Source organism: Tiliqua scincoides, unplaced genomic scaffold (genome assembly GCF_035046505.1).
Source record: "Tiliqua scincoides isolate rTilSci1 unplaced genomic scaffold, rTilSci1.hap2 HAP2_SCAFFOLD_82, whole genome shotgun sequence".
In the NCBI taxonomy this organism is placed as follows: domain Eukaryota; kingdom Metazoa; phylum Chordata; class Lepidosauria; order Squamata; family Scincidae; genus Tiliqua; species Tiliqua scincoides.
The window spans coordinates 72,164-98,469 of NW_027101662.1; the positions used below are offsets into that span (position 1 = coordinate 72,164).

At 50.6% G+C, this 26,306-nt stretch overlaps 1 protein-coding gene across 3 annotated transcripts in view; it reads left to right on the plus strand.

The window, feature by feature from the left end:
* Window positions 1-26,306, plus strand: part of LOC136636073 (polyamine-transporting ATPase 13A3-like) — a 69,806-nt gene that overhangs the window by 17,305 nt on the left and 26,195 nt on the right. For all 3 annotated transcript variants that reach the window (XM_066611095.1, XM_066611094.1, XM_066611096.1), the window contains exons 3-19: window positions 146-319; window positions 4,940-5,125; window positions 5,588-5,658; window positions 5,799-5,879; window positions 6,699-6,768; window positions 8,066-8,200; window positions 12,327-12,399; window positions 14,613-14,744; window positions 14,855-15,034; window positions 15,538-15,695; window positions 16,440-16,628; window positions 20,510-20,571; window positions 21,065-21,215; window positions 22,162-22,278; window positions 22,898-22,915; window positions 23,248-23,401; window positions 24,727-24,847. In XM_066611095.1, coding sequence (XP_066467192.1) covers window positions 146-319; window positions 4,940-5,125; window positions 5,588-5,658; window positions 5,799-5,879; window positions 6,699-6,768; window positions 8,066-8,200; window positions 12,327-12,399; window positions 14,613-14,744; window positions 14,855-15,034; window positions 15,538-15,695; window positions 16,440-16,628; window positions 20,510-20,571; window positions 21,065-21,215; window positions 22,162-22,278; window positions 22,898-22,915; window positions 23,248-23,401; window positions 24,727-24,847 — 2,072 coding nt within the window. The remainder of the gene's footprint in view (window positions 1-145; window positions 320-4,939; window positions 5,126-5,587; window positions 5,659-5,798; window positions 5,880-6,698; window positions 6,769-8,065; window positions 8,201-12,326; window positions 12,400-14,612; window positions 14,745-14,854; window positions 15,035-15,537; window positions 15,696-16,439; window positions 16,629-20,509; window positions 20,572-21,064; window positions 21,216-22,161; window positions 22,279-22,897; window positions 22,916-23,247; window positions 23,402-24,726; window positions 24,848-26,306) is intronic.

Genomic DNA, 26,306 nt, shown 5'->3' on the forward strand with positions numbered 1-26,306 from the left:
TGCCCATTTCCCGCACAGGAGAATGGCTGTCCTTCCAGCTGCTCCCGCGAGTGCTGGATCTGCACAATGAGTTTAATTCTAGACTCTTCTCCCAAAGCGTCAGGGTGCCATTGACCACCTGATGGGCTTCTCTGTCTCCATGCAGGAGATTTACGGTTACAACCTGTGTCGTTGGAAGCTGGCTTTGGTCACCATGGGAGTGCTCTGTACTGGCGGCTTCCTACTCCTTCTCCTCTACTGGATGCCTGAGTGGCGGGTGAAAGCAACGTGCACAAGGACTCCGCTAAGAGGCTGTGAAGTGGTGCTGCTGAGAACTACGGTGAGCTGGTGCTCTGGGGCCCAAAGGCTCCCACTTGGGCAAGGAGAAGCCCGGCGGTGCCTCAGCACTTGCACCAGTGCTTGTCCATTGTCCTAGAAAGGTGTGGTCTTGAGGGATTCCCCCCCTTTTGAAACTCTGCCAGAACTCTTGACTTCTGTTTGGGAAACTTGTCAAAACCACAACTGTCAAGCCCCTTGCTCTGCTCTTTGCGTGTTTTGTAGCGAAAGCCAAGGCAGCCCCATGGAGCTTGGTAGCTCAGGAGCTGCAGCGATCCCAGTGCCCCCCAGTCTTCCCCCTCCTGCAGTCATTTCCATGTAGGAGAGGTTGGGTTTTGTGAAGCAGCTTCAAGGCCTTCACTGGCCAGTGCTGAGTCACCCCATCCATCCACATGGTTTGAATAGTGACGGAAATCCAACAGTCATCCTACTTTGCATCCCTGGGAAAGGTGGGGAAAGCGTCCTGGTGTGCTTGGAGATCCTGTAACTCCTGTTTCATACTCGGTAACTTCTGTCCCTAAAAGCACCTAAAACCCACCGAGCACTGGGTAGAGCCCCAGTGAGCCGGTCCCAGTCCTGCAAGGTTGTCCTTTCCAGACAACTTGTCACCATAGGTGAGGCTGCTGACAAAACTCCACAGTCAGAGAATTAGAGGGCAGGTCCTCTCCTGGATTAGGAACTGGTTGAGGCCCAGGAAGCAGAGAGTGGGTGTCAATGGGCAATTTTCACAATGGAGAGATGTGGAAAGTGGAGTGCCCCAAGGATCTGTCCTGGGACCTGTACTTTTCAACCTGTTCATAAATGACCTGGAGGGAGGGCTAAGCAGCGAGGTGGCCAAGTTTGCAGATGACACCAAACTTTTCTGAGTGGTGAAGACCAGAAGAGATTGTGAGGAGCTCCGGAAGGATCTCTCCAAACTGGCAGAATAGGCAGCAAAATGGCAAATATGTTTCAGTGTAAATAAGTGTAAAGTCATGTACGTTGGGGCAAAGAACCAAAACTTTACATATAGTCTAATAATGGGTTCTGAGCTGTCTGAGACAGATCAGGAGAGAGATCTTGGGGTGCTTGTGGACAGCTCAATGAAAGTGTCAAACCAATGTGTGACGGCAGTGAAGAGGGCTAATTCTTGGGGCTTGGGATCATTAGGAAAGGCATTGAGAATAAGACGGCTAATACTGTAATGCCGTTGTACAAATAGATGGTAAGGCCACATCTGGAGTATTGTGTCTAGTTCTGGTTGCCACATCTCAAAAAGGATAAAGTGGAGTTGGAAAAGGTGCAAAAGAGAGCAACCAAAATGATTGCTGGGCTGGGGCACCTTCCTTATGAGGAAAAGCTACAGCATTTGGGGCTTTTCAGTCTGAAAAAGAGGCGCCTGAGGGGGAACATGATTGAGACATACAAAATTTTGCAGGGGATAGACAGAGTGGATAGAGAGACACTCTTTTCCCTCTCACATAACACCAGAACCAGGGGACATCCACGAAAGTTGAGTGTTGGCAGAGTTAGGACAGACAGAAGAAAATATTTCTTTATCCAGCGTGTCATTAGTTTGTGGAACTCTTTGCCACAGGAAGTAGTGATGGCATCTTGCCTGGATGCCTTTAAGAGGGGATGGGATGAATTTCTGGAGGAAAATTTCATTACGGGTTACAAGTCATAGTAGGCATGTGTAAGCTCTTGGTTTTAGAGGCAAGCTGCCTTTGACTGCCAGATGCAGGGGAGGGCACCGGGATGCAGATCGTGTCTGTTGTCTTGTGTGCTCCCTGGGGCATTTGGTGGGCCACTGATATACAGGAAGCTGGACTAGATGGGCTCCTCTTATGTTCTTATGAGGCACCTTGGAGGGGAAAGGGGGAAACAGGTGACTGCAATTGTTTGGAGAGATGCCAATTCTCTACAGTAATTGGCCCTGAAGTAGAAAAAGAATCCAGAGAATCAGTTGAATACCAAGGGCGCGCAAGTGAGAAAAGGTGTGTGCTTAGAAATTTCTCCACGTCAGACATGTGTTTGAATTGACTATCCAGAGGGAGAGGTTTCACATGTGCAGGATGGCCAAGTGGAATCTTCATGGTGAAAGTGCTTCTAAAGAGGGAAGAGTTAGCCAGAGTTATATTGTGGGTATATTCTGAACAAAAAGAGCTCTGCCATTAAGCTGTTTAAAGCAGCCATTTTAAATCTTCTTCAGCTCGCGGCACACTGACAGAGCACTAAAATTGTCAAGGCACACTACCAGTTTTTTACTTACATTAAATTACTACATTACAATTAATTTTTAATTAATATAATTAATACAATTAAATCATTACATGACAAGGGGCACAATCCTAACCAGGTCTACTCAGAAGTAAGTTGTATTTTGTTCAATGGAGCTTACTCTCAGGAAAGTGTGGTTAGGATTGCAGCCAAGAAGTTTGGCTGAGTACGAAGTTTGGAGTATATGTGATTCTGGGAAGGAGGAAAAATGTTGTTATTAAAGTGTAACGCCAGAGAGTGCTGACATACATAGAGAGGTCAGACTGAGCACACAGTGGGGGGAGGGGCATGAAAACACATGATAGAAAGAAGTGCAGGATTCAGCTGGAGTGGGGGGGGGGAGAATGTGAGGAAAGTGATTCTGGACCTTGGAAAGGTGCAGAGGAGCGAAGGGAGGGACAGTAAGAGAGGTGCTGACTGCGATTATGAGATTTGGGGGGATGTGCCTGTGGGAGGGAGTGGAGAGGGGAGAAGTGCCAATTGCCTGCTCCTGTATTTAAGGGGGAAAAAGTGTGACCAAAAGCCAGATTCTAGGCATATCTACTCAGAAGTAGGCCCTACTATAGTCAATGGGGCTTACTCCCAGGTAAGTGTGGATAGGACTGTGGCCCAAAGCCCTTCCCCTAAAAGGCAAAAGACAAGGCAGGGAGGGTCGCTTTGGGGAGTTGCAGGCAACTGGGGCTCCAGGACCCTTTTAGCCAGCCAGTTCTCGGGCTGGTGGCCTCAGCAGACTCGCTCGCTTCCTGCCTGCTTGCCTGCTCCTGCCTCCCTCCTTCTCGCTCACTCTGTGGGCTTCTCTAGCTGCCCAGTCAGCATGTGGGGTGGACTTGATACCCAATCCTAGGTGTGTCTACTCGGAAGTAAGCCCCATAATAGTCAGCAGGGCTTACTTCCAGGTAAATGAGGATCCTCTCATTTGCAGCCGTCCTCTCACTCAGCAGCAGGAGATGCAAAGCAGTTGTGGCTGCTCCTTTTTCGCTGGCTGCCGTGTGAGGGTCAAAGCAGCCGCTTCTCTCCCCCCCCCCCGGCATGGCTGCTACCTGCCTCCTCTGGCCCCGCATCACATCTGAGCCTGCCTCGTGGCACACCAGTTTGCCGCGACACAGCGGTTAATAATTGCTGCTTTAAAGGATAAGGCATATGTCTCGTACCCCATGCAAAAAGGTGTCAGAAGAAAATGGGTTTTTCCCCTTGTATGACGTAACAGGCTGTCATTGTGAGGTTGAGGCTGCACACCCTGAGGGTGCAGGTGAAAGGAGGCTCTGCATGGTGGCTATGAGTGGGTGACATGGCAGTGTGTGCAGTAGCAGTCAGCTTATGGCCTGGGCACATGCACCGCATTGGGCCTGCTGCCATCCCTTTCCACCAGGCCACAGCCCTATGCACACTTCTCAGGGAGTAAGCCCTGTAGAACACAATGCGACCGACTTCTGAGTCACCTTGGGTAGGGCAATATGAGCAGGCAGCACCCCCCCCAGTGGGAAGAGGATGGAAACACTGTTGGCTTATCCCTCCCCTTCGCACTCCCAAGCAGAGCAAAGCGCTTGCTGCTGCCTCCCCTCCTTGCCACAGAAATGGCTGCCCTTTCAGGCCAAGAGCAGAGAGCTGCGGCACAGAAGGGCTTCCAGGGGGGACATCGAGGGCACCACCTCACCTGCCAAACTCAGAAATCTCCAGCCCCATGTGGGCTTTGCAACCATATGCTCAGAAACCCTCGTGGGAATCTGAGTGTATGCTTAAGAGGGGCACGAGTGGGAAAGGGATTCCATGGCAGAAGTGGGTAAGGGCTGCTTGGATACTCCATGGCACAAAACCCACATGGTTATGACTTCATAACATGCTCATGTGCCCTGGAAAGTGCCCACCATTTTACACTGTTGGTCTGAGCCTCAGGCTGTGGCTGTTGCGGTAGCGGGCCTGAGCCTGCCAACTGGCGCATGTCTGGTCGTGAGCAGAAGGAGAGCACAGGCTGGCTCCCAGAAGGGGAACGTGACTGCAGATTGCACACATGGTCAGAAGGACCAGCTTGTGATTTGAGAAATGGGGTGGGGGAGGGAGGGAGGAGAGAAATCGAAGGCCCCGCACATTGTCAGAAAAACTACCGTGCAGGTTTCTGTGCATGTTGTGGGGAGGGACTTCTGAAGGTTCTCTGTCCCCTGACCTGAGAGTATGTTGTTCTCCTGCCTACTCACTACTGATGAGATCCAGTTCTAGACTGGACTCCCTTCGCAGTGCAGTGGTGGGTGGTCTTTCTCAAATATGAGTGCACTGGTCGTGTTAAGCAGCCATTAGTTCATCTGAGGATGTTGAAGCTTATTGTTCACTTTTTACACACACTTTCTCCTCTCTCTTTCTTTTTAAAAAGGATGAGTTCCAGATCTGGTTTTGTGCCAAGGTTCGCATTGTGCTCTCTTTGGGTCTCAACCCACTCCAGACTCCAAAATGTGTGGCAGAGAAAATAACCAACGGCTGCAGCAGTCGTATCTATGTCAGCCCTTCAGGAGAGGATGCAAATGACTTGAGCAGCGTCTCCCAGGCCCACCTGCAGGAGGTACCAGCGTCTGCAGTGGAAACAACAGCAGCTTTAGAAACAGTGTTTGGTTTGCCTCTGTCTGATGCGATGGATCAGCCACTTTCTGCTAGAGGAGTTTTGGGGGAGGCAGCAGAGTTCTGACAAAGTGGACTGACAAGGTGAAACCCTTGGTCACACTCAAGGTCATGCTAGAAAGGTCCACCCACACCTACTCCCACCCCAGCCAGAGGAGCAAACTGCTCAGTCTTGAGCATGACCTGCCAGACCTGCTGTGGCTGTGGGCTGACAGGGTTGTGAAGAAGAGTGCACCTCCTGGGTCCGCCTGCGTGGCTGAGGCAGTGTGCTGGCTGCATGGTGAGAAAATGGCCCTGTGGCAGGCAGCAGGTGGGGCAGCACCAGGGGGATCTTTGACTGTGGTCATCTCTGAGAGTGCTGGAGTAGCGCTCCTCGGATGCCTGACAGTATTTGTGTGTCTTCTAGATCCGATGCTTCACCCACCACAGCGTGAGGTACTTCTGGAACGAGGTGGCCCAAAACTTCCGCTCCATCAAGTAAGAGCCACATCTATTTCCCACCGCTCCTTCTGGCAGATGTCCTCCATGCTCTAGGCCCGGGGTGCCAAAACTTCTCCCAGGACTTCTTCAAAGCTGGCACACCAGTTCAGTCACTCCCTTGTCTCCCTTTTCTTTAGGGGTCTGGATGAATCCACGTCCTGCTCTTCGATTCACAGTGAGCACAGTGCAGGCCTGACCAAGGGGATGAGGGAGTACAGGTATGCGCCATGAACATGTGATCCCCCTCCCCTGGTGATAGCCTGTCAAAAACAGCCATGTCCGGCACTCTGTTGCAGATGGTGGTGGCAAAAGAAGCTGTGTTGAGCTGTGTGCATTCTGTGTGTAGGGCTTGCAAAGGAGCAAAAGCAAAAGTGAAGAAGCAGCATTTAACTTACAGATTTGAATAGATCTAAGCTAGGAAACTCCAGCACTGAGAGGTCTGGGGCTGGAGAAGGGACAACTGCCCTCCTGTTCTGACCCCTGAGAACTTGCTGCTGGCCCCCAGGAATTGAAGCACCATCGCCCTACTGTCACAGGGGTTTGGCACCTAATTGCTTTTTTGCTGCTCTTGCAAGCAGGAAGTAAGTAAGCCACTGACTCTTCCACCCCATGGCATTGGGCTGGGAAGGGCAGCGTCCTCAGCCACTTGTGTTGAAGTTGCCTCTCTAATTGTGCCAGTGGCCATGAGACCTTGTCTGTGCTAGTCGAGGGTTGAGATCCAGTTGCTGAAGCAAGGGGAAGGAGGCACAGCCCAGGAACACCAAGCAGTGTGGCCAGGAGAGGCTCTCAAAGGAGGCTGTCCCTTTGTTCTGTTTTCCCCTGGGAAATGGCTGTGGCAGGATCTCAGGTGGTTTTGGAAACCTCCGAGCCTCCTCTGGCCAGTGGGAGACCAGCTGCTCAGATAAGCCATGACAAGATGCACAGTCCCTGTGCTGCCTGCTGCCTCCTGGCTGCTCGTTTCAGTCACTGGGTGTCTTCACCCAGTCAGGGGTGCAGAACAGTGATGCTTTTGTTCTTTCCATCCCCCTTTTATACAGGAAATTGTTCTACGGGGTCAATGAAATTGCTGTGAAAGTGCCTTCGGTCTTTAAGCTGTTAATCAAGGAGGTGAGAAAGGTGTTGCTGCTGCTGTTGGCGGTGTTGTGGGATGGTGAGTGGGAGCGCAGTTGGCGCTGACGGAGCTGGAGCGAATGCTCGATTGCCCTCCTTGCTGGACTGGTGTTGCAACTGAGTAGGAACACTCGTGGCCAGTGGTGGCAGGCTTTGGGGATGGTTGTGGCTTGTTCTTGGTGAGCCTTTTTATTCACCACTCACAAGCACGGAATGGGAGCTGCATGCTCTGACATGAAGTCGGGTGCGCTGTGAGTGGCGGCTTCTCTTGAACGCTTTCCATTATTGCTTCTGGTTCAGGAACCAGGCTGGTGCAAGTGATCTGCAGGCAGCACTGTCTTGCTTGCCATTTGGCCCTAGGTATTGTACTGGGGCATTGTGAGAGAGACAGTTCTGTGGCACCTTAAAGATGAACACATTTGTTTCCGCTTAAACGCAAGACTTAAACCTGCTTGTCCTTTCAGGTGCTGCAGGACTGTCTGTAGTGCTGCAGTTTCTGCTGCCACAGGGTACGTGGCCATCCTCCTGCAGCTAGGTGGGGGCTGGCTGCTTTTGAGAAGGCTTTCCTCATTGTGTGGTTTAGCCCTCTGGGGAGCAGCTTGCGATGGTGGTGGGGGTGCTGACCTGCTGCAGTTGTACTCCGCATGGAAACTTGCATGAGACAAGTGAGAAGAGACAGCCTCTGCAGGCTTGGTTTGGCTGCTGCCTGCTCATTCCGCTTCCATTCATCCTCCATGGGCTTGTATGTGTGTGGGGACCTGGTTCCCCTTCCTTAGGAGAACAGTAGTTATTTTTGATCCATGTTGCTCAGGCACAGAGAGAAAGACAGACATTTTAGATCATCCCAGAGAAGGATGACTGCCTTTTAAAGCTGAGGTGCTAAGAATTAAGGAGAGTTCACTGAGAGTTCTGGCTGTGACAGCGCCCTCAGCAGGACTCACCTTGGACGAGCGACATTAATTTTAATTAATTAATCGACCCCGCTAATTGGGTAAGAGGCACTTTTTCAAGTGGGTGCTCCTTTTTTTAGCAGGGGGAGAGTAACTGGCCCTCCTCACCCCAGCAGTGTCTTTTCTAGTGGCTGTCTGCTGGTATTCATTTGCATCTTTTCAGATTGTGAGCCCTTTTGGGACAGGGAGCCATTTAGTTATTTGATTTTTCTCTGTAAACCGCTTTGTGAACTTTTAGTTGAAAAGCGGCATATAAATACTGTTAATAATAATGTTAATAATTTGCACTTTGAGTTAACCTACTTCTTGTGAAGGGTGTAACACGGTGTGTGTCTCTCTTTCAGGTGCTGAATCCTTTTTACATTTTCCAGCTGTTCAGTGTGATCTTGTGGAGCACAGACGAATATTACTACTATGCCGCAGCGATTGTGCTCATGTCTCTGATCTCCGTTGTCAGCTCTCTTTACACCATCCGAAAGGTGGGTTCCTGCTCATTAGCCAAGTGGTGCGTCCCTGTCTCTTCTGCATTTCCCCTCCTGTCACCTTTCAGCTTCAGGCACGGCTGCTGCTCGGTGTCACTTGACTCTGAGGGATGTAGAGCAATAAGTGTCTTCCCTTCCAGTTTGACTGGAATGTCTGACTGAGATCTGCCACCTTGCAAAACATTCTTGGCAGCAAGAGTGTCTGAAAGTTTGAAACCTTTTTATCGGGAAGCGGTTCTCCAAATACTTCCTGAGTGGTCACTGTGTTGACATGACATCACCACCTGTGGTCACATAAGAACATAAGAACAGCCCCACTGGATCAGGCCATAGGCCCATCTAGTCCAGCTTCCTGTATCTCACAGCGGCCCACCAAATGCCCCAGGGAGCACACCAGATAACAAGAGACCTCATCCTGGTGCTCTCCCCTACATCTGGCATTCTGACTTAACCCATTCCTAAAATCAGGAGGTTGCGCATACACATCATGGCTTGTACCCCATAATGGATTTTTCCTCCAGAAACTCGTCCAATCCCCTTTTAAAGGCGTCTAGGCTAGACGCCAGCACCACATCCTGTGGCAAGGAGTTCCACAGACCGACCACGCGCTGAGTAAAGAAATATTTTCTTTTGTCTGTCCTAACCCGCCCAACACTCAATTTTAGTGGATGTCCCCTGGTTCTGGTATTATGTGAGAGTGTAAAGAGCATCTCCCTATCCACTCTGTCCATCCCCTGCATAATTTTGTATGTCTCAATCATGTCCCCCCTCAAGCGTCTCTTTTCTAGGCTGAAGAGGCCCAAACGCCGTAGCCTTTCCTCATAAGGAAGGTGCCCCAGCCCCGTAATCATCTTAGTCGCTCTCTTTTGCACCTTTTCCATTTCCACTATGTCTTTTTTGAGATGCGGCGACCAGAACTGGACACAATACTCCAGGTGTGGCCTTACCATCGATTTGTACAACGGCATTATAATACTAACCGTTTTGTTCTCAATACCCTTCCTAATGATCCCAAGCATAGAATTGGCCTTCTTCACTGCCGCCGCACATTGGGTCGACACTTTCATCGACCTGTCCACCACCACCCCAAGATCTCTCTCCTGATCTGTCACAGACAGCTCAGAACCCATCAGCCTATATCTAAAGTTTTGATTTTTTGCCCCAATGTGCATGACTTTACACTTACTGACATTGAAGCGCATCTGCCATTTTGCTGCCCATTCTGCCAGTCTGGAGAGATCCTTCTGGAGCTCCTCACAATCACTTCTGGTCTTTACCACTCGGAAAAGTTTGGTGTCGTCTGCAAACTTAGCCACTTCACTGCTCAACCCTGTCTCCAGGTCATTTATGAAGAGGTTGAAAAGCACCGGTCCCAGGACAGATCCTTGGGGCACACCGCTTTTCACCTCTCTCCATTGTGAAAATTGCCCATTGACACCCACTCTCTGCTTCCTGGCCTTCAACCAGTTCTCAATCCACGAGAGGACCTGTCCTCTAATTCCCTGACTGTGGAGTTTTTTCAGTAGCCTTTGGTGAGGGACCGTGTCAAACGCCTTCTGAAAGTCCAGATATATAATGTCCACGGGTTCTCCCGCATCCACATGCCTGTTGACAGCTGTGTGCAGCAACTCCCCCAGTAGCCAGAAGGAAGGGCCACTTTGTTGGAAACAGCGCATGCATCTTGTGTATAAAGTGTACGTGATTCAGAAAGAAGAGACGTTTTCACACCTTTCTGGAAGCGTTTGGATGCCCTTTGGGGTCAGGCTTGTGGGCAAACCAGTGCCTTAGCCTCTTCTTCTCTCTAAAGCTTCTGTCCTGTGAATGTTGCCCAGACCAGGCCAGGCAGGGTTTTTCTCTTTCTTTTGGTTAGGTGTTCTCTGACATTCAGAGGGGGGAAAGCGTCACCTGGGGATTAGCCAGGCTTCCTTGTGCTCAGGCTGCTGCCTAGTCACTGAGTTCAAAGCCCGGAACCCTGACTGGGCTGAAGAGAGAGCAAAATGCTAAAGCTCTAAAATGCTTTGTCCAAAAATCCTATTCCTCTGGGGGTGCCTGTGTTTGGCTTTGCTCTGTCTCTTTGTAAAATGGAAACGATATAAAATACATACCATAGATATTTTAGTGTAAGTCAATCTCACAGATAAGGTTTGAGCCAAAGTATAGAAGTTTCTATGACCTGCAGATAAATGGGGGGACGGGGTTAAACTTTAGGGGGCAGCCTGACTATAATTTTGTGTGATTTTTATCCAAGGCTAGATCCTGAAAAATAATTGGTAGTAAATAATACTATCAGTAATTGTAGCCTAGAACTGTACAGTCTCTAATTTATTAAACATAATAGTAAAAGATGATAAGATACATTGGTATTAACTTTTTAAATTTTGGTCTTCACAACCTATTTGTAAACGCTATCAGAGTAGGTGCACTGTAAACAACATACCAGTAGAACCCTTAATCAGATCTTTCTGTGAGGTGCCTGCTGTGTTAAACCAGAGGCTCTACATATAACATACAACATATAATGCATAACTAGGAGTGCGCAATTCAATTCACAGTGGAGAGACGAGCAACAAGGACTGAGCATGAGCAAGCGCAGCTACAAACAGGTGCAACCATATTCAGAAATAAACCCTTTGCTTTCCGTGGGTGTTGTTCTTAAGTAATGGTTCACTGAATTGTAGCCTGAGACTTTGTTTAAAATGGAAAGAGGATTACATCCTGTTTTTTTAAAAACCAGACCTCTGCTAAACATTCGCAAAATGGAGCGAGGCTACAGAAGGGTCTGCTAAAGAGAACGAGACTTGTTTGATTTCAATGTAAGACTAGAATCCTGGCTTGCTTTTCTTCTCAGGAGGAGAACAGAGGATTAACTTTGGCTCGCCTTACATACGAGTATCTCTGGTATTCTTCTCCATGTCCTTTTGCTCTCCTCTGTGCTTCTAGCTCCCACAACATGCCCGAACAGCCCTGACCCCTGAGTGATCTGCGGATAAGGCGAGGAGATAATTTGAGGCTGTTTTATTGGCAGAAATTTCTTGCCTTAGAGGCAAGTATCCACGGTGCCTTCCATCAGTGCAGCTTTGAAAAAAATCTAGATAACAAAACCACGCTAAAAATGGCAGTCTTGTAGAGCAGGTACAGTTTTCTGCAAGCGAGAGACCCCGACTGAACAAGTCCTTTCCTGGAAGAGGCCAGTGAAGTGGCTTGGCAGGGAGTTGGAGTGCTCCCCCTGGGAGAAGATTCCAGTCCTTGTTGCTGTCTGCTGACCTTCTGGTGTTGATCGCGCCCTCAGCAGGTCCTCCTTGGGTGAGCAGCATTAAAATGTAGGGAGGGCCACCAGTCAAATGTGTTCTTTTGTAGCAAAATCTGCACTTGGAATTCTGTCTGGAAATCAGCTGGGATCCCTCATGCAATTCTCTTGGGACTGAGGTTGTGTGGTGAGTCAGGGCTGGGGCTGCCTCCTGCTTTCTGGTCAGCCTTCAGAGGCCACCCTGGGCCTGTGGTTCTGCTGTGGCTTGAATAGTGGGAGGCAGTTGTTCCCTGGGTGCCGCTGGCACACTGAGTCTGCCTGGAAGAAAGCTCTTCGCACTGGGCCTGCCACTTGCTGGTAGGCTCCTTGGCTGTAAAGTGTGCTTCTTTGGGAGGGGGGAATGGAGGGTGCCACCACCCCTCCCCGAGCAGATTGGGCACCTGTTCCCTACTTGGTAGGTCTGCCAACCAACAGATTCTCCATCGTGGTCTGAGGAAATGGTCTTGAGCGCATCTGGAACAGCAGCCGCCCTGGCCTGGGGCTGGTCAGTGCCTGGATGGAGACTATTCTGGACAGTGACCTCCATTCCCTAATGGAAGGAGGGCAGGGTGTTTCAGTGGGGAAAGCCTCAGCTGGATTACCATGCCCCCCTTAGTCTCCTGTCATCACCAGGCTGCTGGGTACCTATGGCTGGGTGATCCCTTCCCCACCCTCAGGTGTCTGCTCTTCTCTGGCCTGCCAAGCCACTTCACTGGCCTCTTTCAGGAAAGGACATGTTCAGTTGTGGTCTCTTGCTTGCAGAAAAATGCAAGGGGGAGGGGCTGGTGCTCCTGGTGAGTGATGTTGTTGTCTTCTCTCCCCCCCTTTCTTCTGCAGCAATACATGATGCTCCATGACATGGTGGCAGCTCACAGCATCATCCGGGTGACGGTCAGCAGAGCCAATCAAGGTAGAGTGGGCAAGTGAGCAGCCAGAGCTTGGCAGTCACCTGAGAAGTGGTGGGGTCGCTGTCCTGGTGGATTCTCTGCCTGAACTCCTGGCAGTAGGACTGTGAGTGGGGGCTTCCCTGCCAAAAGGGCGAGGCCTCCCCCAGTCTGGCATGCTGTGGCAGGGGAGCGTTCTCAGTGCTCCCCACCCACGCAGCTTCCTCATGACACTGGTTGTGGTCTCCTGCTTTCCCCTTTGAGAGCCAGGACATGGCTGCTGGCTGAAGCCCGGATGCACGGAGAGGGGGGTTCTCCAAGCGTGTGGTTTGAGCAGCAGCCGGATCTCCGCAGTGTTGCTTCAGGGAAGGCGGTCCTTTGTTGGGCTTGAGGGAGCCTTCTTTGAGAGCCGCTCTGGGTCTTCTGTCAGCTTCTCTCTTCCCGCATGTGCTGCTGATGCCACCATGTCAGCGCCTTGCTTCTGATCTAAAGGGCAACCTTCCAGTCTGCCCCTAGTTTGTTTCACGGGTTCATCCTCTGCTTTCCTCACCCTGCAAGTGCTGCTGCTGTTGGGGTTCAGTACTCATACCAGCCCCCAAGTTCCAAAGGCCATGGAAAAGCGTCAGTGTGGCAGTGGGGCATCTCCGGGCAGAGTGTGGCCTGAGTCTGCTTTCCTTGGGGGAGAGCGCGTGAGTCTTGTGGCACTTTTGGAACAGTGATTGCATTGACAAATGGAGGCAAGTGGAGGACACTACTGCAAGCAGGCGATCTGCTGTCCCCAGTCACACAGACCTGCCCTTGGAAGGTTCCTTGGGCCAACTCAGAGGGTGCCATCTCTTCTAAATGGCACATGGCTGGTGGTTCTCTCTTGTATGTGCAGCTGCATAAGTATAAGAACATAAGAACAGCCCCACTGGATCAGGCCATAGGCCCATCTAGTCCAGCTTCTTGTATCTCACAGCGGCCCACCAAATGCCCCGGGGAGCACACCAGATAACAAGAGACCTGCAAGGCCTCCTGGGAATTGTAGTTAAGAACATAAGAACAGCCCCGCTGGATCAGGCCATAGGCCCATCTAGTCCAGCTTCTTGTATCTCACAGCGGCCCACCAAATGCCCCAAGGAGCACACCAGATAACAAGAGACCTCATCCTGGTGCCCTCCCCTGCATCTGGCATTCTGACATAGCCCATTTCTAAAATCAGGAGGTTGCGCATACACATCATGGCTTGTACCCCATAATGGATTTTTCCTCCAGAAACTTGTCCAATCCCCTTCTAAAGGCGTCTAGGCTAGATCCATGCCACCTGTGTCTCCCCGTGGTGGTGGTGGTGGTGGGGTGTGTGTGTGTGTGTTGTGCTCTCCAAGCTTGGAAGGATGCTCCTTCCAAACACTTGAGAGACCTCCATGTTCATATGCAGGCTGTGGAGACATACATGTTGCGTGTTTGGGAGCACGTGTAAATGCACATCTTTGCAGATCTCGTAGTCTTTGGTCATGCTGGACATTTCCACAAACTATCAACATAAACCTGAAGGAGAAGGTCGGACTCTTTGGCTTTTTGGCTCCCCTAGAGAAGGAGATGGTGCCTGAAGTGATCCCCTGCTGACACTCTGGCCTCCACCTCCACACAAATTCTCTCCCTCCTGTGGAAGGGGAGATTCCCTTATTAGAGAGGGAGGGAGGATGCAGGGGAATTATGCAGGGCATGGATCAAGTGCTCTTTACCCACTCACATAACACAGGAATCAGGGGATATCCACTAAACTTGAGTGCTGGGAGAGTTAGAACAGACAAAAGAAAATATTTCTTTACAAAGTGTGTAATTAGTCTGTGGAACGCGGACCTGGGGCCGTGACCAGGCACACTCCCACTGTCCAGTGTTGAGGTGACTCAGGACTCCTTGGGATCAGCACCTCGCAGTTTTGGAGAAGGATATGTGGGTTTGAAGGGCTGAGAGAGTTGGCTGTTCTCCGAGAGCAGAGCATCCTCCAGACCCTTGTCCACTGAAACACAAGGAAGGTAGGACTTTCCTGTGGACACAGACCAGCCTTCCCATGAGACTGTAAGAAATAGACATTTGATTCAGGGGTTTACGTTCGTGTGCTGGGGGAGCTACTTGCTTGAAGAGGCCACATGTGAGTGCCATTAGCCTAATCAAAGAATTGCTAGGCAGATGCCTTGGCCCCGTGACAGTTTTGGTTCCTCTGCTTATTTTCCCCTGTACTTGTAACTTGCAGGCGTAGAAGAGATCCTGTCGACAGACCTTGTACCTGGAGACGTCATAGTACTCCCATTGAATGGGATGATCATGCCTTGTGATGCAGTGCTTGTCAGTGGAACTTGCATTGTGAATGAGAGCATGTTGACAGGTAATGCAGAATGACTGGCCTGGCAGGCCCAGAGCTGGGAATGGGCTTGCAGCCTTTCCAGTGGCTAGGGCGCCCCTACCTCTGCCAGCCAAGCTCTCCTCTGGTTTCAGGTGAAAGTGTTCCAGTTACCAAGACCAACCTGCCAAACCCCGCTGGGGACCCCAGATCCCTGGAGGACGAAGTGTACAGCCCAGAGGAGCACAGGAGGCACACCTTGTTCTGTGGCACAGCCGTCATCCAGACCCGCTTCTACACTGGGGAGCTTGTCAAGGCTGTTGTGGTCAGAACAGGTATGTATTAGACACACACCCTTCACTTGCCTGGCGCTTGAAGAGAATGGATGACTTTTGGGCACAGCAGGAGGCATGACTGTCCTGGCTCAGACCTGCCAAGCTCCATGGGATGCTGCTTCACCCTGCCAGCAGCCTAGTTGTTGGTTGCTGGATTCAAGAGTTCTCTCTTGCCCCCCCCCCCCACTCTTGTTGAGCATCCAGGCAGAAGCCTTGCTCTGTCCTGATTGCCGAACCCTGCCTGCCCAAAGGATGCCCTCCACCCATGGGCTGTCCCTCCCTGGTGAGAGTCACCCCTCTTGGTGGTGAAGCCTGCTGTTCTCTGACTTTCCTTTTGGAAGATGTCCTCATCCTGGAAGATGGAACCTTGGGGCCTTTCCCAGACAGACTTGCTCTTCAGGGTGTGTACTCCACACAGAATACCATGTCTTCACCATGTTTACGCCAGGAGGGAGGTTTTTTTTGGTGTAGGATTTGTGTATCTGACCTGTCCCCCATTTCAGGCTTCAGCACTTCCAAGGGGCAGCTGGTCCGTTCCATCCTGTACCCAAAGCCCACAGATTTTAAGCTCTACCGAGATGCCTACATGTTCCTTCTCTGCCTGGTGGGCGTGGCAGGTGTTGGATTTCTCTACACAGTTGTTATCAGCATCATTTACCAGGTACAGCTTCTGTCCCTTTTTCTCTTTCCTCCTCTGATCGGAGTCCTAGTATCTCCAGAATATAGTAAGGGGGTTTATGGAGCTGCTTGTGGTAAGTCACATTAGAGTTCCAGAGTTCTTGGTCTCTTGGCAATTCCATTTATGAGGAAATGGGTCTCTGTAGCTTCCAACCAAAACATTTCTGTTGTTCATCCTGCCCCTGCTCATTCTCATTAGACTCCAGATAACACAAGGGCCCCCTCTCATTCCTGCTTGATACCTTTTTAGAGCACCCCAAAGACAGATTGCCCTCACCTGCTTTGTGGTCAGGTTCTGAGGAGCTCTGAGGAGTTTTCTGGGTTGGTTTCTCCTCATCCTGACCCTGGCCCCAAACGCCTTAGCCAGGGATTGATGGGAAGACCTCGAGGACCCACCACTTTGTGGCAAAGCACTTCAGCAGGGAAATCTCCAGGTACAGGATGTAGAGCGGCCAGATTGTGTGTCTCAGGTAGGGAACTGGCTGCCTGCCAGCCCCTTGGGAGGGACCCACAGCCTGAGTGTCAAATTGGGCACTGTCCTGGCTAGCGCACTTTGAGGTTGCATGTGGTTCCTTGTTCCCCTCTAGTGAGGCAACTCCTGTTGCATGTCATGATGCTTCAGTGCAGGGGCCACTGGGCACTGAGCTTATCTGGGTCCGCATGGGTTTTGCTAGCAGCAAATGACTTGTGTGTTGGGAGTGCACTGACTGTTGTTATTCCACTGCAGGTTTCAGCCCACATCATAGTAATTGAGTCTCTGGACATCATCACTATCACTGTTCCTCCGGCCCTTCCTGCTGCAATGACTGCTGGGATTGTTTACGCACAAAGGCGGTTGAAGAAAATTGGCATCTTCTGTATCAGCCCTCAGAGAATAAACATTTGTGGCCAGCTGAATCTCGTCTGCTTTGACAAGGTTCAAGTTATTTGTTAAATCTTTTGCTTGGGGAGCCCTGTGCTGAGTTGAGAATAAGGCTTCAGAGGGAGCCCCTTTGCTGCTTGGTGCAGTGTGTGGATTAGGCTGAGTAGGAGAGCAGCTCCTAAGGAGTGGAGATGTTTCAGCCTCAACCTGTGCAGCTCAGCATGCTCACCTGGCGATGGGCCAAGCCTTTGGGAAGGGAGCACTTCTGAAGACCTCCTTCATTAGGTTTTGCTCAGTCATCACCCTCTTCTGTTGCCCGACAGAAGAGGTGTGTCAGTACTTCAGTAACTGTCAACAACTGGGGACTAGTGCTGTCCCCATTTTGGGAAACCAGTGCAGCATGAGCTCTGGTGACACCTGAGTGCCTTTGCGTCTGTGGCCCTGTCTCCCCACCTGCCTTGGGCCAAGTTGAGTCTTTGGCAATCATGGCAGCTTGGCTTGGAAGAAATTTGCTCCCTGGCCAAAGACAATTCCGTTCCTCTAACCCCAGTATGTGTTGGCATCCACGATGGGCGTGGTGCTCTGGTGCCACTGGGGTCTCTAGTGCTGCTGGGAGGGATCCCAGACGTTTGCCCTGCTGAGGTCCATCAGGCTTCTCTGAATGTCTCACAACGCCTTTTTAAGACACCTATAAATACAACACCTATAAATTGTATAATTGTCACCTATAAAGACACCTATAAATTCTCCTTGCTGAATCTGCAGGTCTTGGCTCTGTCCTTGTCCTCCTAGACCTTCAGCACAGCTGGTTGCTCTCTCTAGCTTGGCTTCCACTCTGCCTTGGTTGCAACTTTCAGAGAGGCAGTCTTGTCAGTTTGTGGTGAGAAAAGTAGCAGAGTTCCTTCTCATCAATACAGATGAGCCCATTCATCTTGGCAGCAGCATTTGTGGATGCCGCTGGTGCCACGTTCTTGTGGCTCTCCTCCCATGTCTCCCGTTTGTCCTTCAGGGATTTCACAGGGGGATGTTTATCCTTCTTGCACCCCCCCCCTCTGTTGGGGTCTCTCAGGAGTCTGCTCTGCTCTTGATATGTGCTGTCTCAGGGCAAGCTGTGGCACAGCTGTCCCCTTGGCATGCAGCTGTGTGACTCTGCTGCCCCAGGGCTCCCTTCCTTCCCACCACCCAGTCCTGTATCCCAGCTCTAGCTCTTCAGCTTGGAGGCTTTGCTGTTCCCTGAGCTTATTGGCATCCATGAACTGTGTTAGTGTGCACTTTCAGACAGGCCGCTAGCCTGGGCTTTTTCTTGGACTTCCTTCTCGCTTTCCTTCCTCATGTCCAGCCTGTCCCCAAATCCTGCCGTACCCTCCCTTCCAGTACTGCAAGGATGTGACGAGTGTCCTGCTCCCACACCAGGCAGGCTTCTTGCCTGTCGTGCTTGTCCTGCAACTGAATTCAGAGGCATAGTGCTGCCTCTCTTTGCCAGGAGCACAGCTTAGGGAAAGAATGCAAAGAGGAGGTAATAATCACTTCCATTTGAGTTCTTTTACGTGCTCAGGGGGATGGGAGGGACCACTTGAACCTATTCTAAGCTCCTGGAGAGAGAATGATCCATGGGTTTTCTGTCAGCTGCCATCTCCCGCATTAACGAGGCTATTGTTAAATGACTTTTTTCTTTTAATTAAAGGCCCTATTGAGATAAAATGGTGAAAAATCCAAAAATTCAATAATTAGGTAGACAGACGTTTTCCCCAGGGGTTAGTTATGATCCCAAATAAGCAGAAGGGAGGCCACCACTAACGGGCTTTTGTTTCATCAGAGGCTGCAGAGTCCCTCTTTCTAGCACAGATCTCCTTTGATTCGGTGCATTCACATCCTGAGAGTTTCTTCACCTAGCACGATGGGGGGGTGGGAGATTTAATGTATTTAAACATTTATACCCCACCTTCCCTAAAGCTGAAGGCAGCTTGCAGAACTTAATACGTAAAACAGTATTGAATTATTAAAAAATCTAGATAATTTAAAACCAGAACAGCAGTAATTACACAGATTTCACAGGTGATGAACCTGGAATGACTAGTGCTAAAGGAAGTATCTGGACTCGAAGAAAGGTGCCCAGAAGGGGCATATCTTCCATGGATCCTGGATTCTGTCAGCTCTCTTTTTGTTCTTGGAGTTGCCTTTCTGTGGGGGTGCACAGGGAAGGGGAAGGGAGTGTGTGACCGAGCCTGTCTTTTCTGCTCTTTGTGTTCCTACTCATTCCTTCCCGGATCTGTGCTGCTTTGGGCTAGGGCAGTGGCTCCCAGACTTTTCAGCACTAGGACCCACTTTTTCAAACAACACTGTCGGGACCCACCAGCTGTACAAAACTTTTTTAAAAGCTTCACTTTACCAGGTGTCCAAACCTCTTTTTTTATCCCTTTCACTGTGGTGGAGGGGACTGCACTCTGGCGCATTTGTTGAGCTCCGTGTTCTTTGGATTAGGATCATTCTGGTGACCTTGCGGTCCCCTTTGCTGGGCCTTACAAATTGATGGTAAGGCCACACCTGGAGTATTGCATCCAGTTCTGGTCCCCACATCTCAAAAAAGACATAGTGGAAATGGAAAAGGTGCAAAAGAGAGCGACTAAGATGATTACGGGGCTGGGGCACCTTCCTTATGAGGAAAGGCTACGGCGTTTGGGTCTCTTCAGCCTAGAAAGGAGGCGACTGAGGGGGGACATGATTGAGACATACAAAATTATGCAGGGGATGGACAGAGTGGAGAGAGATATGCTGTTTTCCCTCTCACACAACACCACAACGAGGGGACATCCACTAAAATTGAGTGTTGGGAGAGTTAGGACAGACGAAATAAAATATTACTTTACTCAGCATGTGGTTGGTCTGTGGAACTCGTTGCCAAGGGATGTGGTGATGTCAGGCCTAGACACCTTTAAAAGGGGATTGGACAAATTTCTGGAGGAAAAATCCATTGCGGTTTACAAGAAGTGACGTGTATGTGCAACCTCCTGATTTTAGAAATGGGCTGTGCCAGATGCAAGGGAGGGCACCAGGATGGAGGTCTCGTTGTCTGGTGTGCTCCCTGGGGGATTTGGTGGGCCGCTGTGAGATACAGGAAGCCGGACTAGATGGGCCTATGGCCGGATCCAGCGAGGTTGTTCTTATGTTTTTATGCCTTTGATAAGAGTAGGCTTACTCATCTACTCACGAGTAAGCATACGCATGTGGCTCAGTTTCCCTTTCCATAGCGCTCGGTAGTTTTTCCTTGTCAACTATCAGCTTGTCTGTTTTGTGACCCACCAAAAGCAGTTTGGGGCTAGGAGGGCATGAATTGGGGCACTGGCAGCTGAGCGGACACTTCCTGCCTTCTCTAGGTGTCCTGGCAGTTTCATTGCCAACCAGTGTTGTATGGCAAGCATTTTGCCTCCTAGTTATGAGTGACCAGTTGTGATGGAATGGGGACTGGGATGGGCATCATGGTGCAAATGTGTGCTTTGCACTGCACGACTTCCTGTAATCTGTATGTGGGTGAGCCTCCCAATGGGCAGCTCCCCTCAACGTTCATGCCCGTTTGCCTGAGAGATGTGGAGGGGTCTGTCTCCCTGATGCCTTGCTGACTTTTCACACTTGTGCAGAGGGTTATGGAAAATTACAGAAGTGTGTGGCTGCATGTGCACATGGGTGAAAAGCTTTGCAAAATGTGCTTCTTCTCTCTCCTGGCCATCTCTTTTGTCCAGATTAGACCAGATCAGAGCAGAGCTGCTGCAGAGTCTCCTCTAGGCAGATGACAGTGCCTGGCCTGCTTCACCTGGGCTGCAGCGCTGCAGCAGGGCCTCTGGATCACATTCTGGGCCACATTTTAGATGTTGCACTTTGTGCTTGTGCTCGCGGTCCAAGTATTCTCTTCTTAAGTTTCCCCTTTTATCCCCCAGTAGACCGGCACTCTTACGGAAGATGGTCTTGATCTTTGGGGGATCCAGAGGGTCGAAAATGCTCAGTAAGTAGAGAAGCTCAGCTGCCAGGTGGTACTCAAGATAGATGTGTCTGTGTGTGAGTAGAGCTGGAAGGGCGTGGCAGGTACTTGTCATGATCAGGAAAAGCCTTTATCCACCATGAAGTAGGCGCTCCTGTTTCTGTGCAGGACCCACCCGTTGGTAGTGTTGGACTTTAAGGGACCTAGGCCTTGGTCAGGTGATACAATTCGAGCTCTTCTGTCATGGGGGGAGGAACTTTATCATGCTTTAAATTACAGTGCTAATTAGATTAACTGAACCTCCCAAGAGCTTGATTGTCCAAATCCATTTTGTATTCTGTACAAAGCTCAGTGTTGCTCATTAGCATTTCCATGAAACATGCTCAGGATGGACTTTGGGTGTCTGTGTTTAGAAGTAGACCGAAACACAGTAGAACATGAATCCGCTCCTTGAACTACTGGTGTTGATGAGCGTGAGAACAGTAGTACTACACTGAGTGACTGTTTTTGTCTTCAGCTTCCTTTTGCCAGAAGAAAATGCTTGCAGCGAGAGCTTGCTCAAGTCCTCCTTTGTTGCCTGCATGGCAACCTGTCACTCTCTCACAAAGATTGATGGAGTGCTTTCAGGAGACCCGCTAGATTTGAAGATGTTTGAAGCCACCGGATGGGTGAGTAGCAACATCTGCCCAAGGAGCAGCAGCTCAACATGCCAGAGAGTTGGCTGTCTCTTAAGTGTAAGACTCAGGGGAATAGCTTCCTAATGTGCACTTGCTTATACGGGTCTCACAAGCCTCCCAGATGCAACCGGAGAACACCTCCGATCATGTCTGGGAGCTCTGGTCTTGCCCTCCACTGTGGGTTCGGAACTTGTGGTGAGTTAAATCCGCAGTTCCGGAATCCACATACAAGGGCAGACTTGTATACCATCTTGGTGTTCTCTGCAAGTGTCTTCCACTTGCGTCTGTTTGCTGTGGTTTTGAGGTTGTAAGATGCTTTGGGCTGTTCTAGAACAGTTTCACAATCCCTCTGGCACGATGCAGGCAAAGAGCTTCTGTATGATGCCATCAGTACGCATGGCAATTTGCAGAGGGCAAGAGACTAAGATCTTGTTGCAAAGGACTTACTGCCTGAAATTCACCAAAGGGGCAGCAGCAAAGGAAGGGGTAGGGTCAGTGGGGAGAAATAAACCTAACTGATGCTGTTCTGTGGGTTTGGACATTTCAGTAAGGATTGTACTGAGGCATCTTGGAAAGGTGGGTTTTGCCTGGAGAAGGATTCTCTCATGGGGGCCTGGGCCCTGTTGAGCAAAGTGCCCGGGGCAAGTTTTCGGTGCTGAATTCATCCTGGGTCAGGCATCCACAGTCATGGGTTGTGACCTCTCAGGTGCTTGTCGTCCCCACCTTGGCCTGTGTTTGCAGTCCCAGGCAGGCAGCAAAAGTCGAGGGGCCCTGGCTTGGTGGTCATGAGGACTGAATGCTTTGTGACCAGGGATTTGCAGCCCAGTTTGTACCCTCCATCCATTTAATGCACAAGTTGGTCTTAAGAAGTGTCACTGGCCATCAGGGCTGCTGAAATGGTAGGACTTACTAGAGCAAGTGTGTTTGTGTCACTCAGATACTTGAAGAAGCCACAGAAGAGGAGACTGCTCTTCACAATCGAATTATGCCAACTGTGGTCCGGCCGCCTAAGCAGCTGCTGCCGGAATCCAAACCTGCCACCCATGAAGAAATGGTGAGCAGTCATAGAGGCCTCCTCTCCACTCCCCTTGGTCACAAGGGCTCCGTTCTGTGCATCTGACTCTCTCGAGCACAAGGCCGGCGGCCTCTATCTGTGTACCGGGCGAGAGTGCTGCTGCTGCCTGGAGCAGGCCCCTGGTCCACCCAGCTCAGGATCATCAGTGCTTTGGGGTGCCAAGCAGACCAAGGTCTTTCACCTCCCTGCTTGGGGACTTTGCCAGAAACTGAAGCAGCCGGTACCTTCTGTGTGGAAAACAGGGGGGACGAGTGCCATTGAGCTCTGGCTTTGTTTTGACTTGGGGATCATTCCTAGACCTCTGGTTCACCTGACCCCAAGATCCAGTCCAGCTGTGGTGAAATGGATCAGATGGACCAGAGCTCTAGGCAAGAGACCCCAAATTGAAACAGCTGGCATTTGTGGTGATCAGTGTGTAGAATGATTCCCACAGTCAGAATATTTGCAGGTGGGTGGAGACTGCATGAGAGTGGCTGAAAGAGAATGTACTTCCCCATCTCTGGCAAAGCTTCTGGAGGGGTGCTGTCACTTGGGTGCTGCAAAGCCATGAAGGAGAGGTCAGAAAAATGGTAATGACTGTCCTCTCCTTTCTTTGCAGGAGCTCTTTGAGCTTTCGGTGAGTGTCGTCAGCATCTTGGTTGTTTGTGACCTTCCCCTTCCCTCATAAAGGGTCTTGGAGAGGGGCAGGTAGGCCCAATGCCCCAGTTGGTTTCCTTCTGCCTGGTGGCGCTGAGAGAGTGAGCTGCAAACTGAGACGTCTCAGTTCAGATCTCGCCCTGCCACCAGCACTGACTGGGTGGCCTGAGGACAGCGGCTCCTGGCACCAGCATCCTGCCCTTTTCAGAATGGCTCATCTTAGTGGTGATAAACATGGCGTGAGGGCGCTTTGCACGTTCAAAGTGCAGCGGAAATGCCAAGACTGATGGTGATTTATTCCCACCTGGTTAGGCTGTCTATGAAATAGGCATTGTGCGACAGTTTCCGTTCTCCTCTGCTTTGCAACGAATGTGCATTGTGGCAAGAGTCCTTGGACAGAAAAGGATGGATGCCTACATGAAGGGGGCCCCGGAGGTGGTGGCTGGATTGTGCAAGCAGGAAACAGGTAAAAGGCGAATGACTTGCTTAGATGGAAGGGCTTAATTCTTCCTGCTGCATTGCACGATTGTAATAATTCCTCATTGTTTATATGAGCAATCACTGTATGGCAGCGGTTTTCAGACTCTCCAGGAGTTTGAAAACCACTCTGAGTTCTTGCAGGAGTGGGGGAAGGCAGTGTGACATGATCCCCAGGATTGCACCGCTCAGGGGGCTGCAGGGGCTTGTCTGTACTTACCAGATCCTCCTGCAGCCTCCTGGGGGGGTGCGGGGAGCCCTGCGCAACCTTCTGCAGGGCTCCCCGAATCATTGAAAGTGAAAGTGGAGCGATCACGCTCCACTTCCAGTTTAGCGGAGGCGGGGTGTGATTGCTCCGCATTCGCTTTCAAAGCTTTGGGGAGCCCTGCAGAAGGTCGCACAGGGCTCCCCACACCCCCAGGAGGCTGCAGGAGGCTCTGGTAAGTACAGCCAAGCTCCTGCAGCTCCCTGAGCGGCACGATCCTGGGGACTGCATTGCTGCCTCCTCACTGCCCCCGCCCCTTAAGGCGAAAGAGGCCTGGGCCCTGGTTTTGCTATTACAAGGTATGCAGATTCATACCTGAAAATTCACTAAACGCACATAGTTCTGATTGGACAAGACCTTGGTTCATGAAGCACTACTTCTTCGCACTGATAATACAGCTGTCCCAGTGCCTCCCTTATCCCCCTTGGCCTGCTCTTTCCCCAGTACAGTTCCTTGCCTTCTGAGGCCTCCCTCCCTCCCAGCATCTCAGCAGAAGTGGTGCTGCTGGAAGGGTGGCCCATGCAGTCAGTGGGCTCTCCCAGTGCTGCCCTTTCAGCAGGGCTGCTTCTGCCAAGGCATCATTTTGCAGCTGAGAGCAGATGATGGCAGTGCTGGTAGAGTCCAGTTTTCATGGGGGCTGCATATATGGCTTCCGAGGGCCGTATCCAGCCTGTGGGTCTTATGTTTGACACCCCAAGTTTAGTGACCGTATCAGTCCTGCTCTGTGTCTTGTGCTCACCGAAAACCGGTGCCAGCTGCTGCCCCTTCAGAGATGACCAAGGTGCAAATCAACTGTTGGGAGAGTGTTAACTAATAATTCTGGTACTACTCTAAGGTAATTGCATAAATAGTTGAGTAGAAATTGTATTGTTTTCATATTGGGATATTGTTCTGTGCTCTTTGGGTTTTGGGGGGGAAGGGTGAACATTTGGTTTCAGGAACCAACTGGAAATTAGAACATGTGATCTTGTGTGAAAAATGTTTCTGGCTTTCATGGAAGTAATTAAGCTTGTATGATGAGGAATTTCTGTATTTTGTCTTGTTTCCAGTCCCCGTGGACTTTGAGAGGGTGCTGGAAGAGTACACGAAGCAGGGCTTTCGCGTCATTGCTCTGGCGCACAGGAGGCTGGAATCCAAGCTCACCTGGCACAAAGTCCAGAATGTTGGCCGGTGAGTGGAGACAAGGGGCAGCAGTTGTGACACCGCGGGGTCTTATTTGGCATCACCCTCTTGCCCAGGCTGAATGCAGAGGGGCCCTGTGCAGTCTCTGCTTGGAAAGGGGGAGTTCCCTGCATGGGGATATGGGTGATATGCAAAATTCCTGTGCAAACAGTTCAAGATCCGCGTTGGTAGCCCTTCCTTAGATGCTCTGACCAGGTGAAGTCACATGGGTGGCGACCACGAAGGGGCTCCTCACTACTGGCAGTGGAACGTCCTTCCCCAACCAGTAGGAGTGACACCAACTCTTTTTGTCGTGCAGGAGGCAAGTTAAAACCTGCTTGCTCACTGAGGCTTTGTACAACTCTTCAGTTTTGTATTGTTATGAGTTCGCTACTTTGATTCTTAGTGGCGGTGTTAACATTCACCTCTGCTGCTCTTGCTTTGAAGGGTGTGTTGTGCATGCAGGTTACAAAAAGGTTTATTCTTCTGCTACTGCTTTTGTGGTTGATTTGTTGGTGTACAGCTGTGAGTTTTTATATAGAGCAGCAGCTTATAAATGTCTTAAATCAGGGGCGCTCAATAGGTGGATCGCGATCTACCGGTAGATCGCGAGGCAAAATGAGTAGATCGCGGAGCCCTGTCTCTCCAAACTGTTAATATGTCAGTTTCGTCTAGTGACTAGACAAAACTGACATATTTAGCTGACACTAAACTGACACTGAAACGGACACTTTAGCTGCTCTTCAGGCATGCAGCAACAAAACTGACAAAACTGACTAGACTCCAGCAGGGGCTCCATACATTAAAGGGGGTGTCTGTCAGACGCTTCCTTCCCCCCTGGTAGATCTCCGGGCCTTGCTGGGTTTCAAAGTAGCTCTCGAGCCAAAAAAGTGTGAGCACCCCTGTCTTAAATAGATAATTTGAATTTATACCCTGCGTTAAACTGTGGTCACTTCCAGAAGGCGAGTCTCCAAACATGAGGCAGCCGTGGCTTTTCAGCCACCACTTGTTGGAGCTCTGCTGTAGTTGCTCTGGGACTGGCAGGGGCTTGTGGCAGAGCAGCCAAGGTGCTGGTGAGCGGGACAGCCATGAGCACCTGCATTTCTGTGTTGGATCAGACCTTTGGCCCACCAGGGCCTCTCTGGTTTCCCCCTTCCTCTAGTTGGTAGTGCCTGGTCTTTAGAAGAATGTGGTCTCTGATTGTGTTGGTGGTTCTGTCTGTAGCCACTAATGGGCCTGTCCTCCACAGAGATTTCCTAAGTCCTCGAAATGTACTTTTCATTTAAAAAACACAAGCCCCTAAGCTAGCATGGAGGTCAAGGAAGAGCTGTTCTGGTTCCATCCTGGACTCGCTGGCAGTTTTATTTTTTTCCCCTGTTCTAGACATTTCCCAAACCACATTATAAGGAGGCCATAGAACAGCCGGTCACTAGGACCTCGTGCTGCCTCGGAAGCCCCTTGCAGGGAG